The sequence below is a fragment of the Alternaria ventricosa genome (genome assembly GCF_023758065.1).
Source record: "Alternaria ventricosa strain BMP 2768 chromosome Unknown scaffold_21, whole genome shotgun sequence".
In the NCBI taxonomy this organism is placed as follows: domain Eukaryota; kingdom Fungi; phylum Ascomycota; class Dothideomycetes; order Pleosporales; family Pleosporaceae; genus Alternaria; species Alternaria ventricosa.
This window is the reverse complement of record NW_026055701.1, coordinates 145,739-161,708: the sequence shown is the minus strand read 5'-3', so window position 1 is coordinate 161,708 and position 15,970 is coordinate 145,739. Positions and strand designations below refer to the sequence as shown.

At 54.3% G+C, this 15,970-nt stretch overlaps 4 protein-coding genes across 4 annotated transcripts; 1 reads left to right on the top strand and 3 right to left on the bottom strand.

Moving 5' to 3' along the window:
- Nucleotides 1–1,484: 1,484 nt before the first annotated feature.
- Nucleotides 1,485–5,224, top strand: J4E93_009361 (uncharacterized protein; the record flags this gene model as incomplete). Its single annotated transcript, XM_049347254.1, has 2 exons — nucleotides 1,485–3,406; nucleotides 3,454–5,224. 2 exons carry the CDS (start codon nucleotides 1,485–1,487, stop codon nucleotides 5,222–5,224), a joined length of 3,693 nt encoding a protein of 1,230 aa, XP_049195522.1.
- A 153-nt stretch (nucleotides 5,225–5,377) lies between these two features.
- Nucleotides 5,378–6,383, bottom strand: J4E93_009360 (uncharacterized protein; the record flags this gene model as incomplete). Its single annotated transcript, XM_049347253.1, has 2 exons — nucleotides 5,378–6,217; nucleotides 6,285–6,383. The coding sequence occupies 2 exons, from the start codon at nucleotides 6,381–6,383 to the stop codon at nucleotides 5,378–5,380; spliced, it is 939 nt and encodes a 312-aa protein (XP_049195521.1).
- A 3,571-nt stretch (nucleotides 6,384–9,954) lies between these two features.
- J4E93_009359 (uncharacterized protein) lies at nucleotides 9,955–12,444 on the bottom strand (the record flags this gene model as incomplete). The annotated part of the gene is made up of 2 exons (XM_049347252.1): nucleotides 9,955–10,350; nucleotides 10,408–12,444. 2 exons carry the CDS (start codon nucleotides 12,442–12,444, stop codon nucleotides 9,955–9,957), a joined length of 2,433 nt encoding a protein of 810 aa, XP_049195520.1.
- Nucleotides 12,445–13,099: 655 nt separating this feature from the next.
- Nucleotides 13,100–15,525, bottom strand: J4E93_009358 (uncharacterized protein; the record flags this gene model as incomplete). Its single annotated transcript, XM_049347251.1, has 6 exons — nucleotides 13,100–13,162; nucleotides 13,251–13,525; nucleotides 13,575–13,704; nucleotides 13,757–14,017; nucleotides 14,067–15,261; nucleotides 15,443–15,525. The coding sequence occupies 6 exons, from the start codon at nucleotides 15,523–15,525 to the stop codon at nucleotides 13,100–13,102; spliced, it is 2,007 nt and encodes a 668-aa protein (XP_049195519.1).
- Nucleotides 15,526–15,970: the final 445 nt, after the last annotated feature.

Sequence of the window (15,970 nt, the reverse complement as noted above, 5' to 3'; positions counted from 1 at the left end):
AATATCTAACATAACCTCCTAATTGGGGAAGATGCGGATAGTAGAACACTCCAAAGGCGGCGAAGAGCCCTCCATTCCCTAACGACCCTATCGCCGAGATCAAGGGGCGTTTGGATAGCTCGGTCTGAAGAAGGACGCCTTCCGTGGCAGCCGCTTCTCGTCCGTAGTGTGCTTGGAACACTCCAAAGGCCTGGTTGAGGCCTACTAATGTAAATGCCATCAGACAGGTCGAGCCTAGGATGCGGCATTGTTGCGTCCGTGTTATACGGTCACCGGAATTTTCGGCATCTGGATGGGTGGATATGCTGGATGTGCTGGACTGTCTGGAGCGCGACTTCTCGTGGAGCGAGGGCCGGGCGCTGTCGACTGATTTCGAAGTAAGCTCACATCTACACAAAGGGTCGAAGATGCAGAACTTACCAGTTTGTTCGGCATCGGGGACGTTCATCTTTTCTATCTCACTCAAAGGTATCTGTGTATCAAGAGAACACAGAAGAGTGAGTACCGTCCTACTATTTAGGAGCTGGACGTGAGAAGTATATTTCCCATTTTCCTATCCGTCGCGGAAGTTATGTAGGCAACACCATACTCGAACTATGGTTCCGCTCATTGTTGAATTTTGGATTCGCTACTGATCCGTGGTACCATCCAGTATCATATCATACAAGGCATTCGCCCCATCCTGGGCACCCTTAGGCCATCCAAAACATGCCAGTTGCAAACTGCGTTGGCACGCTCAGCTTTAGAGACCTCCGGTTGGTGAGATGCAGCGGAGTCAGGTCCCATACAAGTGCATGGACAGACGATAGGTTCCTCGTTAGACGGGCACGCAGTCCTGACCCACTTGCTCCATCACCATATCCAAGTTATATGAACTGTTGAACAGTGTATCCAAGCCGTTTCAGAGTGCTGCATATAATCGAAGTTGGAGTCATTGAACTCTTCTAGGCCTGATGTCGACATGGAGGGTACTGAGTGGTCTACCAAACTTTGTGGTCAATAAGAGCGTTCCATTTTCGCGCATGTATTCCTAGCTTGGCCAGAAGCTGGCCGCTCCCATGGTAATTTGTATGGGACGACGCAGCATGCTGCGTCGTTTGCACATGCGAACTCCTTCATCTCGATGTCTCTTGATGCGCATGCCCGCTGCATCGCCTACGTCATAGGTTGCCAATCTATTTGTGTTGACATGCACTACCTTTGCATTAAGGACGTTTTCGATCACTAACAAAGATAAATGGAGTAGAATTAGCATCGCAGTCACCGCCAAATATATTGCGATGGGTTGTGGTAGGTAGATGGGCATAGGGCGGGAATAGCCGGCGCGTCTTGGGTGGACCCTTGCTGGGGGAATATCAAAGAAAGTTGACGATGGTTATCGCCATCAGACGCAGCGCCGCGCATTGCCTCCACCCCTCCGCAGCCTACGCCAACTCCTGTAGGCTCCCTTCCTCCCCAATCCTGGGAGCGCCTTCGACGTCCGTATGTACCTGATTCGGTCCGCACTGCGAGTGTCTACGAAACGACCTCCAGCGCGCTTTATCCGCGGCCGCCGCTACCCTTCGACACCACGATTACGAGCATTCCACACCACACGCACCCTCGCCCAAGCCTCGAACCCGCCGCCCGCGCCCAATAGCACCCCCGCCGACCAAGATGACGTCAACAAGACGGACCGAGAGAAGGCAGCGGCAGCAGTCGAGGAGCCCGCCGACAGTGCGGTAGCATCAGAAGACCCAGAGGTTCTGGCACAGAAGCTGCAGCGATCGCGCGAAACCTCACGCAGGTACTCGGCTGCCTTGCGACGCCAGCAGCGGGGGAGGAAGACGCAAGGGCTGCCGCCTGTCCACATACCAGACTGGTTTCTGAAGAAGAGGGTCCTACGCCGCCAGCAATATCTCGGAGACCCACAAGTAGCCAATGCGCCCACGGTTCTCTCTGTCCAAGTCGCTCATGCTGAATCCGGAGAGCATGCCGCGTGCACCATACCGGCTCCACGCGACTCGGACGCTACCCAGATCCTGTCGCGACTAGTGCGTGGCCTGTGGAACAGGCGTCTGGACGACCACGAGAAGCTCAAGGTGGAGAGGTATCTTGAAGAGCAGATGGCACCGATCGATCAGGCGGAAACACACCCGTCACAAATCCGGAACGACGAAGCAGTCGCTAGCACCGAAGCAGGGCGCCCGGACGAAGTACCCATATCCACAATCACCGAAGACACTGCTTTCATGGACGCTTGGTCTAAGCTGAGCAAGATCCAGAACGACAAAGACATGGATCCGCGCCAGAAAATCGAGGCCATGAAGAAACAGAGTGCCAAATTGGGCATGGTTGCGAGGAAACGGGAAATCGCAAAGACTCGGCAGGCGGGCAACTCCAGACGCCTATCGTCCCTGGTCGTTGCTGAGATTCGAGCTACTATGGCTGCGTCTCTTTCTTCCTTACACCCAGCTGGCGACTCGTTCCCTGTTACAAAGACAAACCTTAGCCTTCACTCACCCATGGCTGAGCACGAGCCATTGATAGATGAATGCGTAACATCTACTGCTCTCGAAATGGGGGCTGACGTCGTTGTCCTAAAAGCTCAAGACCTTGCTCATCTTGCTGGAGATTACCTTGGCGAAGGAGCAGAGCCATCACCACGTTCGATACGCTCGCTGGGCTACGAAGCATACCGCATGAACACAGATCTCGGCGATCTCATGAGGGACATAGAAGACTCTATCGCTCAGGACGACTCCGAGTGGAATCAGTCTTCGTCAACTGATCAGCCTGATCCCAATTCAATGCGCCCCCGTGCTATACCCCTCTCCATAATCTCTCTAAAAGGCTCTCTTTCACCTGCCTTGCGGGCTATGACGCAAAGCTTGAAGGGCATGGGCCTCTCAGCAGGCGAATTCGGAACGTCTGATGCGACAGTCGATGAGTCTGGGCGCAGTCAGAACCCTGGGGACGTACAGCTTGAGGATCTGAAGTTAGCCGCTCTCTTAGACGCACTAATTGATGCGGGTGATCTGAAGCAAAGCCGTGGTTTCGTCGACAATACACAACCTTCCCACTCGTCTGAAGAGTCCCAAACTTCGTCAAAAGCTCCTGCCTTTTTCGACTACTCTCTGAAGCAAGAAGGTGCCGAGCTTGAACTCAACTCTGCCTTGCCGTCTCCTGCAAAGGCAGACATCAGCATGACTGTTAAAGTTGGATCAGCTGCGAAAACCCTCAACGCCCCGACAAAGTCTAAAGTTATCTACATTCCGGACTTCAAACAACTAAATGCTACACACTATGGTGGCCGCATCGTTCAGAAGCTGGAAGAGCTTGTTCGCAAGCGCCGTAGTGCTGGAGAAAGCGTCATGATTGTGGGAAGCACTTGTTCCCGCGACCTCACGCCTGAACTATCCGCCAGGTAAGGATTACCCACACCGTAGAAATGGCCAAGCTAACACACACCAGTGGAGTTCGTGCTCTCCAAAGCGAAGGCGAAAGTGGCTTCTTCAGGACCATTGTCGTCGCATCAGAGTCTGGCAGCAGTAGCACACCAAACTTTGACGAAGCTCTCGCATCGTTGGGTAGCAACTCTGCTTCATCGATTGACCTTTCAACAGCAGAAAAAGATAAATTCCGACGCATCAATTTATGGCATATACAAGACATGCTTCGCTCTTTAGACCCAGCTGCGGCTGCCAATATCTCGAATTTGGAGCAAAGTCCTTTCCGATTCGCCGAGTGGGCGCCTATATTTCATTCATCACAGTTCAGCCGTGTGTTGAGTTACGACGAAGTACACAGGGTGGCATTGACAGCTCTCGGCCTGCTTATCACACGCCCAGCAAGCGAGGCAGTAACCTCTGAAGACGCACCAGCGCAAGTAAGCTGGGCACATGTTGCGCTTGCTATGGGCCTGCTAAAGTCGAGTGACACAACCAAATACACCTCTTTCGAGAAGGCTGCGGCAGCAATCCCGAAACGCTCCAAAAACGCTTTCGGTAATCAGGAAGTAGGGTTTGAGGCGGACCTGGGCAGGAAACGTCCAGACGAGAAGAGCATGCAGCGTCAACGAAATTTGCAACGCATAGCATCTACAGCCAACAAGCACGAAAAGCGGCTCATGCCCGGTATCGCAGACCCGGATCAGATCAAAACGACCTTTGACCAAGTACATGTGCCCACCGAGACGGTAGACTCGATACGAACCATCACCTCATTATCACTACTACGTCCTGAGGCGTTCAGCTATGGTATTCTAGCGACGGAGAAGATATCCGGCGCCTTGTTATACGGACCTCCAGGCACAGGAAAAACGCTCCTCGCCAAGGCTGTAGCGAAGGAGAGTGGCAGTACGGTACTCGAAGTCTCCGGTAGCCAGATAATGGACAAGTATGTGGGTGAAGGTGAGAAGAATGTGGCAGCTATCTTCTCTCTAGCTCGGAAGTTGTCGCCATGTATCGTCTTCCTCGACGAAGCAGATGCCGTCTTTGCATCCCGAGACGCGATGCGCGAACGAACGTCGCACCGCGACATACTCAATCAATTCTTGAAAGAGTGGGATGGCCTCAATGACCTTTCCGTCTTTGTCATGGTAGCTACAAACCGACCGTTCGATTTGGACGACGCTGTCATTCGCCGACTACCCAGACGATTGTTGGTAGATTTACCCACGCAGGCCGACCGGAAAGAGATCTTACGTATACATCTCAAGGGCGAACAACTCGATGACTCTGTCGATCTAGCAGACATCGCCAAGCGTACGCCGTTCTACAGCGGAAGCGACCTCAAGAACATTGCCGTCTCTGCCGCCCTTGCATGCGTCAAGGAAGAGAACGAACAAGCCGCCATTGCCGCTGCGAAAGCCAGTACTGAGTCTGAGTCTGAGGCCACACCCATTTCTGATTCAGAAACATCGGGTTCTACAACCGCATCCACATCCACAACCTCTCCATCCTCCCAACAGCAACCCTCCTCACCATCAACACCGCCAAAAGCCCTACACCTCGTCCGCGGCCAAAACTACACATTCCCCGAGAAACGCATCCTACACTCGCGCCACTTTGACAAGGCGCTGCAGGAAATCAGCGCCAGTATCAGCGAGGACATGAGCAGTTTGAGCGCGATCAAGAAGTTTGACGAGCAGTACGGTGATCGCAAGGGGAATAAGCGGAGGAAGGACTTTGGGTTCGGGATGGTTGCTGAGAGGAATGAGAGTGCGGCGAGGGTGAGGATATAGACGAAGCAGGAAGTGGGACGTAGGTAGGGGATAGCTGTGCGCTAAGGAAGTGGATGAGCGGGAGAAGAAGAATGGTGCATGTATATGCTGTACGAGTAGACGCTAGTCATGAAGATGAAAGAATGAGTATATATTACCCCACTACCTACTACCCTACTTCAACATCTCCTCAACCGTCTCCTCCAACGGCTTCGGCGTCCTCCCCGCCTCCTTAAGCAACGCCTCCAACGTCCCATCATCAATCTCGCACTCGCCGTCTTTGAGCGCATCATACGTGCTGCTCCACCACTCCACACTCGGCCTCTCCATGCCCTTCTCATCAACATAGTAATCCTCATACTCCTTCCTGTCCACAATCTTGAGCTTAACCTCCTCGCCCCGCACTTTACTCACAATGCGCGCGATATCGCTCAGCGAATGCGTGTTCTTCTGCGACAGATAAAATGTCTTCCCCGCCCATTGCTCGCGCGGCGCAGCAAGTACTTTCGCCGTACAAAACGCCATGTCGGGTATACTCGTCCAGCTCACCTGCCCATCCCCGGCGACAAGCACTTCCTTCCTCGTCTCCGCTTTGAGCCCGAAGTAATACCCGAAATATAACGGCCAACTCTCGTTATACAACCCCTCCCTAATCACCGTGTACGCACACTTCCCTTCCTTCGCCAGGTCCGCGAGATACTTTTCCGTGCGAATATGCGCGCGCATGACACCGGCTTTAGAGGGGTTCGCGAAACCGAGAGAGGTGTAGTAGATGTGCTGCACGCCTGCTTTGAGCGCGGCGTCGATGGCGGCGCGGTGGTGGGCTTCGCGGCCGTGCCAGAGGGGCGCGTTGTTGTAGTCCATTTCGATGCGGGGCGTGGAGACGAGGAAGAGGGATGTGCAGCCTGCGTAGGCGGTGGTGAGCGTGGAGGGGGAGTCGAAGTTGGCCTGGCGGAGGGTGATGGATTGGGCGTGGAGGGGGGCGAAGCGTGGGGAGGAGGGGTCGCTGGAGGTCTGTGGGTTGTTAGTTACGGGGATTGGGAGTGGGAATAGGGGAGGATAGATGGGAAGAGAGACGTACGCATACTACAAGCTCCTTTGGGTCGATGAGCTTGTTGTCGAGGATGGCGTTTAGCACGGCGCCGCCGAGCTTGCCTGTTGCGCTGGTGAGGGCTAACATGTTGGTTGTGGAACCTGTAGATATCTCTGCGAGCTTTTGAATTTCGGAGAGAGGTTTGCGGTCATTCTACGCGTCGTGATTAAAAATGTCACGTCGATGACTTCATCGCTAGTCAGGGTCCACGGCAGTTGCGGTGGGGCAGATCGGTAGATGATTCTGGAGTCGGCATCGTTGGGCAATCGCGTTGTACTAATTAGACAATCGCCCTACTTCGCGATCGTAGTTGTGATCATCAGTAAGTTGGTATGATACGGAATGAGTAGCGGCGCATGTTCAGATGGTTGGTGCGGCGGAAAGCTAGCTCTTTTTACTGCACATCTCCCCGCCCCCTGCTATACACAGCACTGGTCATCAGCCTTTGCTATACACAGCACTGGTCATCAGCCTTCAAGAAGGTGCATCGCTAGATCCGAGCAACTTAAGCGTCTTGCAACATTGCCGAACTCTATCAAGAATCCAATCGGTGTATTTTTGGCTGCACAACTATCACTTGAGTAGCCAGAATATGAGCACGACCAAGCACTGTCGATAGATTCAAATTATCGTAATCGTCTGCGTTTCGAAGCAAGAATCAAAGCTGATGCTCGAATCATTACCGTCGTAGAAAGTATGCAAGAGCATTCCCACTCGACGATACTTTCCCGCTGAGGCTGGTACAAGTACCAAGCCGTAACAGTGGACATTTCCAGATCCTACATCTCCATAGACTACATCTTCATCTTCTCTTTCACGCATTGATAGAACTGCTAAAACTGAATTGTTGGCATCCATATGACCGTCAGATAGGTTGGCATCCCACAATAGACGTGTATAGCTCGAATGCTTTGTGTATGTGTTGCACAAAAGGCCATCGTGCTGCCATTCTATCCACAAGACGGGTGCTGTTATGGTCAAGAAGCCGTCGCATATCTTGCCAAATGTCGTGTCGGGGGGATTCTGCTCGATGGAGACATCCACAACCAGGGCTAATTTGGTATAGTCATGCACTTCACGTAGGAAGTAAACTTTCTCGGTCGAGCACAAGATGGGGCCTCTATCAACTGCAGCCCAAGACCATGAAGGCGCACGATACTCGACTGGGCGCGGTGGTAGATTCCCTGAGCTCGACCAACAAAGGTCGTATATCAGGGTCTCTTTCCAAAGACCTGCGAGATAGGTGTGACCTGTATAGTCTTTGTATAAGTCGGCGATAGCTGATAGTGCCGTAAGTTTATCCAACGGAAAGCTGAGACTTCGCTTTGTATAGTCGTCTACAATTTCATGCCACCTTGGTAAGTTTCGAAGATTTGAGTAGGGACTGCAGAGCCGGTTCTCCATGTGCACATTTGGATCTTTGTACCATTCCAACAACGACCCACCGCCTTCGCAACGCTTGTTTGTGAAGCAGTACAGTACCACTTGATTGCACTTGAAATCGAGAACTCTAGGTGATAGGTGGCGTTCTTGGTATGTCCAGGCGCGGTTGTTGATGGGTTCTTCGTTTCGATCGCATGGGTTGCGAAGGAATATGACTTCACCATGACTCGAGCTGTTCTTGGCGAGGTAACGCAATGATATGGGAATCTGCGCATGCCCAGATGCACTCCTGTGGACGTAACATCGGCGTTGTAAAAATCCATCCGAGACGCCTGCCGCGGTCGACGCCGAGATAGTAACCCATGCTCTTCGATAGATCTGTGGCATAGATGCCAATTCTCGCGCGACGTCTTTTGGGTCATCTTGTATGATGCAGAGTGAATCCACCCAAAGAAATTCCAAGGAAAGACCTCTGCAGACTGCGACTGCGTCTTTAAGCGTTTGTGGCAGGCTATTCTCACTAAACCCAGCCTTCAATGCCGCAACGGAAGCAATTGTAGATTTAAATGACTGGTCTCCACCCCAGACGTAGCTCAGAGCGGCCCATTTCACTCCAACCCCTTGCCAGTGTTCAGTCAGGCGGACGGTCACTTCGTCTTTTGCAGCGGCAATCTGCAACAGTCTGTGCGGTGCAAACTCTACACGGGATTGTCGGAAAACCGACTGTCGGCAAAGAGTATGGGAGGAGTGGCACTCTGTGAGCCAGTCAGACATCTGAGCAAGACCGGACTCTGATGCTACGTCTGCATTGTAGCTCCCTGGTAAATTACCTCCCACTTCCCTCACAGCTTCTCCTAGAGACGATCAGCTCTAAACTCAATCCTTGCTCCCATTGCTCGACACACCTGTCACTCCGGTCGCTGCCATGTAAACGGTGGGTATCCGTCTCATATTAAATAGATCTTTGTACCTGAAGATCAGTTCGGTAGGGCTTTCTCCATGGAGAACAAGATCCAATTCGATCCAGACCCCTCCATGACCCCATAGATACCTAAGCGAATTCAGGCGGTCATAGAATAACGAGAAGTACGATGGCAGACCCTCGTATGAAGGAAGAAAAGTGTATGTGCGTCTAGCCAATTCGCGAATGTGTGAAGTCTTCCGATCCACACAGTCGGAGCATCCGGAACAGACCAATAGATGCTCGGGCTGTTCTGGAGAGGCAAAGAGTAGTATGAGTTCGCATCGGTCCTTGATGGCTTGTCGCAATTCGGTTTTAGTGTGCGGGAGTTTGATCCAACTCGGCAGTTGAATGAAATGTTCTCGACGGAGCACAATCCGCTGACAATGTTTACAGCTGTGAGGTGGGATGGGCTGATGAGATTCTGGCTCGTCGAAGTCGACGCGAGACATTGCAACGTTGAAAGCGAGAGAGTGCGATTAGTGAGCTGGGGGAGCTTGGAACTCTTATCTGAGGTGCAGCCTACCATGGTGGCGGCTGTGCATCTTCAGCCTCGTCCGCATTAGAGTGCTAAGGGCTTGCGCGGTTGAGATTCGTGCATCAGTACAATGACAAGAGAGTGTCTGCAAGAATGATTCAAAACCATTCACATCTTCCAGCAGTATCGCATCCAGGACGCGTCCAGACATCTAAGACGAGAGCAAAGAAGGAAGACCACACCTCGCAAGGCTGGTAAGGGAAGCGGGCCATGATGCGGGGTTGGTGAGAGAGTGGTGTGGCAGGTCGCAGGGAGGCTGGAAGGCGCAGTGCAGGACAACAAGCGCTTGGACCCACCAGCTGCCCAAGGCAGGAGCGAAAACGCTCAACTCCAGTCGCATGATCAAGGAATACACCAATACGCAACAGACAAAACGCAAAAGACGAGATTTGCACACAAAGAGGGATGACCTACCAGCTGCCTAAGGCAGGAGCAAAAAAGCTTGAATGAGGTTACGCAATCGGATACACCAACACGCGATAGAACGACACACAAAAGACAAATCATGCACACAAAGAGGGATAAATTCTTCCTTTCCACTCCATCTACACCAACACCATCTCCTACCACCCTATCCATCCCAATCCCTAATGCAAAAACACGGCAGGCTTCCCACCTTCCTACCACTAAGAATCACACAAACGAGACAAAAGTATGAATAAACGCCGCTAACGATGCAAAGAATTCGCCCAAATCCCGTCAGCTTTCCAAAAGCCCAGGGTGTAAATGACCGTGATATAGTCCTTTCAAACAAAACATTTAAGAAAAGCGAACGCCTACGCATACCGCACACTACTCCTATGCACCGGCGGCGGCATGGGCACATTGCCATTCGGCGCATGTGGATTTGGTTGCCACGGCGCCGCCGCACCATTTGGTGGTGGCGGTCCCTGCGGAGGAGGATAGCCGTTATTATATTGGCCCATTGGAGGAGGGCCCATAGGTCCGCTTCGATTCCTCCTTGAGCTACCGCCGGATTGGTAAGGCATGGGCGGGGGAGCCTGAGCGTACTTCTTGAGTTTGGAGCGACGGCGGTAGGAGCGCAGACAGCAGCAGAAGATGCAGAGGAGGAGGGCGCCGCCGATTCCGGCTGCGAGGCCGATGACGAGGGGGAGGTGGCGTTGGATCCAGGTGGTGATTTCTTTGCCGACGGAGCCGCCTTCGCATACTCCCTGTGAGGTGTGTTAGTAACTTGGAATGAGGAAGGTGGGCAGTTGAGCAGGACTTACGTTACTGCATTGACCTCCACCGGTGCAGCTTGTTCCGTCGAGGAAGTTTTGCTGGATGCCATAGCATCTTGCTCCGAACTCTGGGCTGGCGCAGCTGATCATGCAGTTGCTGTTGTCGCAGGCATACGTGTCGTTGCCCTTTGTGTAGCTACCCATGATGGTCTTGCACTGCATGTCTCTGCTCGTGCACTGTCCGGAGGCACAGCTGAGGCCATCACCACAGTCTGAGCCATCCTGCTTGGTCTTGTCCTCGGGGCAGTATGGCGAACTTCCAGTGCACGTCTCTTGTGGATCGCACTCGCCAACGGAAGCGCGGCAGACGGTGGTGGCAGGAGCGAAATTGCAGTCGCGGCAGCAGTCTTCGTTGGAATCGTCGCACACGGCGTTGTTGATGAACTGGCAAGTATCGGGGTTACAACATTTGTTGCCCTCACAGCCTGAGGCGCCACCGCAGTCGCACTGCTCGCCGTCTTCAACGATGCCGTTGCCGCAGTTTGGACCAGTAAGAAGAGTGACATCGCGGTTGTTGGTAAGACACTGAGACTTGACACTGTTGCGTCCGAGCGCAGAGCAGATGTTTCCAATAGAGCAAGCGGAAAAGCGGGAAATGCCGTTGGAAGTCGAAGGGTTCATGATGAAGCCACCTCCGGCGTCGCATGTGCCTTGGCTGAGGGGGCAGCATTGTTGTGCGCTGACCAGGTCGCTGTTTCCGCAGGACTGCTGTGTGCAGTCGTGTACGGCACCGTAGGTATGTCCCGTCTCGTGAGCAATGACCTGCCACTCGGATTCAGTTTTGATGACAACGTTGGCACCAGCGACTTGCTCGCCAGCGTTTCCGCTGTTGTCCTGAGAGCCTGTTGTGCAGGCTTGTCCAAGCCAAGCCAAGCCAACGGCGGATCCGGTGTTGCAGGTAGATAGCAATGTCCAGTGTGAGTATTGATCGTTCTGCTGGCCCCTCCATGTGGAAAACTGGTTCAGACGATCTTGGATAGTAATGCTGCCGCTGCAGTCTTGGTTCCATGGTGTCGCCTGCTGTTGCTGTGTCGGGCATTCGGGTTCCGTGATGAGCAGATTGGCCAGGCCGAGGGAGATGTTGAAGGTGCTCTCGAACAGCTCAGAAGCCGAGTTCATGGCGTCAATGATGTTGGTCTGCGTCGCGTTCTTGTCACCGTTGAAGGAGCGGACATAGGTGCAGTCTGCGGCCACACCGACGAGGGCGACCTTGCGCGTGCCGGGGCATCCGGCCGTACTGCCAATGGTGGAAGAAAGGTCGACACCTGCACCGTTGCCTCCGGGCTGGTAGTCGTCCTGTCGCTTGAACATGGCACCTATGAGTGATGGGGACATGGCAGGTGAGACATCGCGGGCGCGCATGCTAGCAAAGACCGGGTGGTCTTCCTGTGTGTTGAAGAGCAGCTCATCTGACGGGCATTTGACGCTGTCTGCCCGCTTCCTCAGTTCCATGCGCTCTTCGTCGTTGTCGGCAGAGTTCTTCATGTCCGAATCGCGGTAAACAACCAAGTATTCCTTGTCGTGCAGGTCGACGTCTGGGTCGTCGGGTTTCCGCACCGCCTTGTAATTTGTCGCCGTCTTGACATGGTGGTGGTCGTGGTCTACGGTGAAGGTGCCCTCGAATAGCGGTTCCAGCCCGTCCTTGCGTATCCCTATCCGGGCCCAGCCGACCTTGTCCCAGCGATTCCCCCTCTTCAACCATGCTGTGCCCTTGTAGACTTTGTGTCGCAACCGCTCAATCGGCTCTTCCCGCGCTATCGATCCATCCGAGTTGAGATGTGTTATGCGGCCGCCGTCTACGAAGATGTCGTGGTTGGGCTCTAGGCGCAGGCGGATGCGCTTGCCGGAGACATCAAAAGCGAGGTCGAACGACGAGACGGCAGTCACGCGGTGTGTTTGTGTGAGAATGTCGGCATTCTTAGCGAGCGCAATGCTCTGCAATGGTGGGCGGGCGTGTGATGAGGCGGCTGTTATGGTGGCGAGGCCGATGGTGATGGCGGCCCGGAGACTCCCAAAGATGCGCATCGTGTGGCGGTGCTTCTCCGCTCAGGAGAAGGATGGGAGCGTGGTAAAAAGCGAAAACTACGACAACGCAACGAGAGACATGGGTAGGCAAAGTACGTGTATACAGAAGAAACGCTAGTAGAGGCGAAAGGCTATACGCTGGGTGAACGATGGCGAGCGATAATGGAGAGTCGTAATCGTCTGCAGGGGGGCTGTGCAGAAGGGCCAGCCACCATCTTGGCGCCCGGCAAGCGGACAGCGAGGGGGTCTGGGCGCGACACGAATGAAACTATCCACCCTGCCTGCACCTCTGCGCGGTAGACTGCGCTGCGTCGTATCTGTATACGCCGTTGCGCCGCTATTCGCGCGTTTGTTGTCGTGTTGCTCCACGCAGGAACAGCCGGATGCACAAAAATTACACTCAACGCGAACCTAGCGGCTGCATATTCGTACTATATCCGTACTAAACATAGAGGCGCGCACAGCGGCCGCCCAAACAAACACAGCATGGTCATGCCTCAGCGCGCATACTGCCTGCGTCTCACTATAGGACTGCCATTGCTCGGCGCTTGTGTCCTCCAAGCGCGACTGAAGTCCTCCCCACCAGACTAACAGAGCTTCGCATGCTTCCCTCCCATAGCAACCACGCACGCCCACCCGAGCCAAGTCGAGCCGTTTATTTCTTCTTAGACTGGTGCACAATATCGATGATCTTGTCGACTACCGACGGATCCGAAAGCTGTCGGGAGCCGTTAGTAAACATCATCCCACCAAGTACGCGTCATCGCCTTCAACAAGAGAAAAATATTGGCAAAACTCAGACTTACTGTTGTAATGTCGCCCAACTGGTCCTCTTCTCCCGCCAAGATCTTGCGCATGATACGGCGCATGATCTTGCCGGATCGCGTCTTTGGCAGATCTGGAACCACAAAAATCGCCTTTGGTGCTGCAAATGGTCCAATCGACTTGCGCACTTGCATCACCAAGTCCTTCTTCACCTGGTCACTTGACTCTGTGCCGTCTTTCAACGCTACAAAAGCGTTGACGGCTTGGCCTGTCAGTTCGTCATTGATACCCACCACGGCGGCCTCAGCCACTTGGTCTGCGCAACCGTCAGCAACTTGCATATCGGACTTTCGGACATAACATACGGTGCTCAATAAGCGCGGCTTCGATCTCAGCGGTAGACAGCCTGTGACCCGAGACGTTGACAACATCATCAACACGTCCGCGGATCCAGTAATAGCCCTCGTGGTCACGTCCGGCACCATCTCCAGTGAACTGCAGATATTATTAGATTTTGCATGTAAGTAATCAGCTTGCTCAAACTCACGTAGTAGCCCTTGTATACGTTCAGGTATGTATCCATGTATCGCTTGTGGGCTCCCCAAACTGTGCGGGCCATGCTGGGCCACGGCTGCTTGAAGGCCAGGACACCCTCGACATCGTTACCGTGAATCTCCTCGCCGGACACGGGGTCGATGATCGCAGGCTCGATACCGAAGAATGGCAGAGATGCGGATCCGGGCTTCGTGGGTGTGATGCCGCCCATGGGCGAGATGACGTGCGAGCCAGTCTCGGTTTGCCAGTAAGTCTGTCTCAGTCAGCAATAATGTCTATAAGCATACTCAGCCGCAACTCACATCAACAACGTGTGCCTCTTCCTTTCCGACAGTCTCAAAGTACCACTTCCACACTTCAGCGGCAATTGGCTCACCAACAGATCCGAGAATCCTGAGGTTCTTCATCTGGTGTTTGACGTGCTCGTCACCCGCACGCTTGAGCAGCCGCAGGGCAGTGGGCGCGACGTAGAACTGGCTGACGTTGTACTTGTCGACAATGTCCCAGTAGCGCGAGAAGTTGGGGTAGGCGGGGGTGCCTTCGAAGACGACGGTAGCTACACCAAGCAGCAGCGGGGCGTATACGACGTAGGTGTGACCTGTGATCCAGCCTACATCACCGCCGCAGAAGAAGACGTCGTTGTCGTGAATGTCGAAGACGTACTTTCCGGTTGCCGCTGCGCCGAGGAGGTAGCCTCCGGTTGTGTGCATGACACCCTTGGGCTTGCCGGTGGACCCTGAGGTGTAGAGCAAGAACAGGGGGTCTTCCGAGTTCATCGACTCTGGCGCAATGTAGTTGGGGTACTTCTCCACCTCCTCGTGCCACCACCAGTCGCGACCCTTGGTCCAGGGAACCTCGGCGCCGGTGCGCTTGTAGACCAGGCAGTGGCTGATGCCGGGACATTGCTTGAGAGCATCGTCGACAATCTTCTTCGTGCTGATGGTCTTGCCTCCACGCTTGCCCTCGTCGGTTGTGATGACGACCTTGCACTCAGCGTCGATGATACGGTCGCGCAGTGAATCAGACGAGAAGCCCGCGAAGACAACCGAGTGAACGGCACCGATACGTGTGCAGGCCAAGAAGGAGATGACGGCCTCTGGAATCATGGGCAGATACAGAGCGACGGTGTCGCCCTTCCTTACGCCCATCTCCTTGAGTGTGTAGGCCAGCTTCGAGACCTGGCGGAGGAGTTCTCCGTATGTGATGATGCGGCCATCGCCCGCGTCGTCGGCCTCGTAGATGATGGCAGGCTTGTTGGGGTCCTTGAAGGCATGGCGATCGACGCAGTTGTAGCTGGCATTCAGTCTGCCCTCCGCGAACCACGCGACATCGCCGTGTTCGAAGCTACCCGAGGACACGGTCTGGAAATCGCGCTCCCACGTGAGCAGTTCGCGCGCGAGTCGGCCCCAGAAAGCTTTCGGGTCTGTGATGGACTCCTTGTACAGCTTCTGGTACTCTTCGAGGTTCTCAAGATGCGGTTTCGAGTGCGGGTGCTTGCTGTGCGCGCGTTAGCTGCGTGCCGGGCTGTCGTCTGGATGCGATCGCGATCTGGTGGTCGGCCAAACGCTCGGCGGCGCGGGGTCACCCCGCCCACCCGCGAGCTCTGGAGCTTGGATGACGCCGCAGCTGTCATTGTCTTGGTGCATGATGCAATGACCAAACAAACAGAGGAACTCACTCGTAAAACGCCTTGGGAACGTGGAATGTGTCCACCTGGTGGGCTTCGGCCACGACAGGCGGCTTGACGTCTCCTTCAGACATGTCTGGGCTGGTCGATGTGGATTGTTTAGCCTGGCTGGCGGGGCAAAGGAGCTCGGCTTCGGCGCGCTGCAATTTCGCGACGGGGACTGTTCAGCAGCTTCACCAGCGTAGGAGCGTAGTCTGGCAGGGTCGCAGGTCAGAGACGGACGGATTGTCCAGAACAGTTATATGTCTCAATTCCGGGTAAAGGGGTCGGCGGTACGCTTGATTGCCGCAGGGGCCGGAGTGAAGTTGGTGAATGTTCGGGAATCAGCTGCTTAAGTGGAGCTTCGCGTGGCTGTTCAAGGTTCGAGATTGAGGCGACGCGGTTGGGAGAGGGAGGTTTGTAATGCAGAGCACGAGATGGGCGAACGGCGCTCTTATGAGCTGCGACTCTAGCAGGGCGTTGGTGATGTCGCCTTACCCCTCGCGTGCCTTCACTGCGGGGACTGGAATATGACGAACA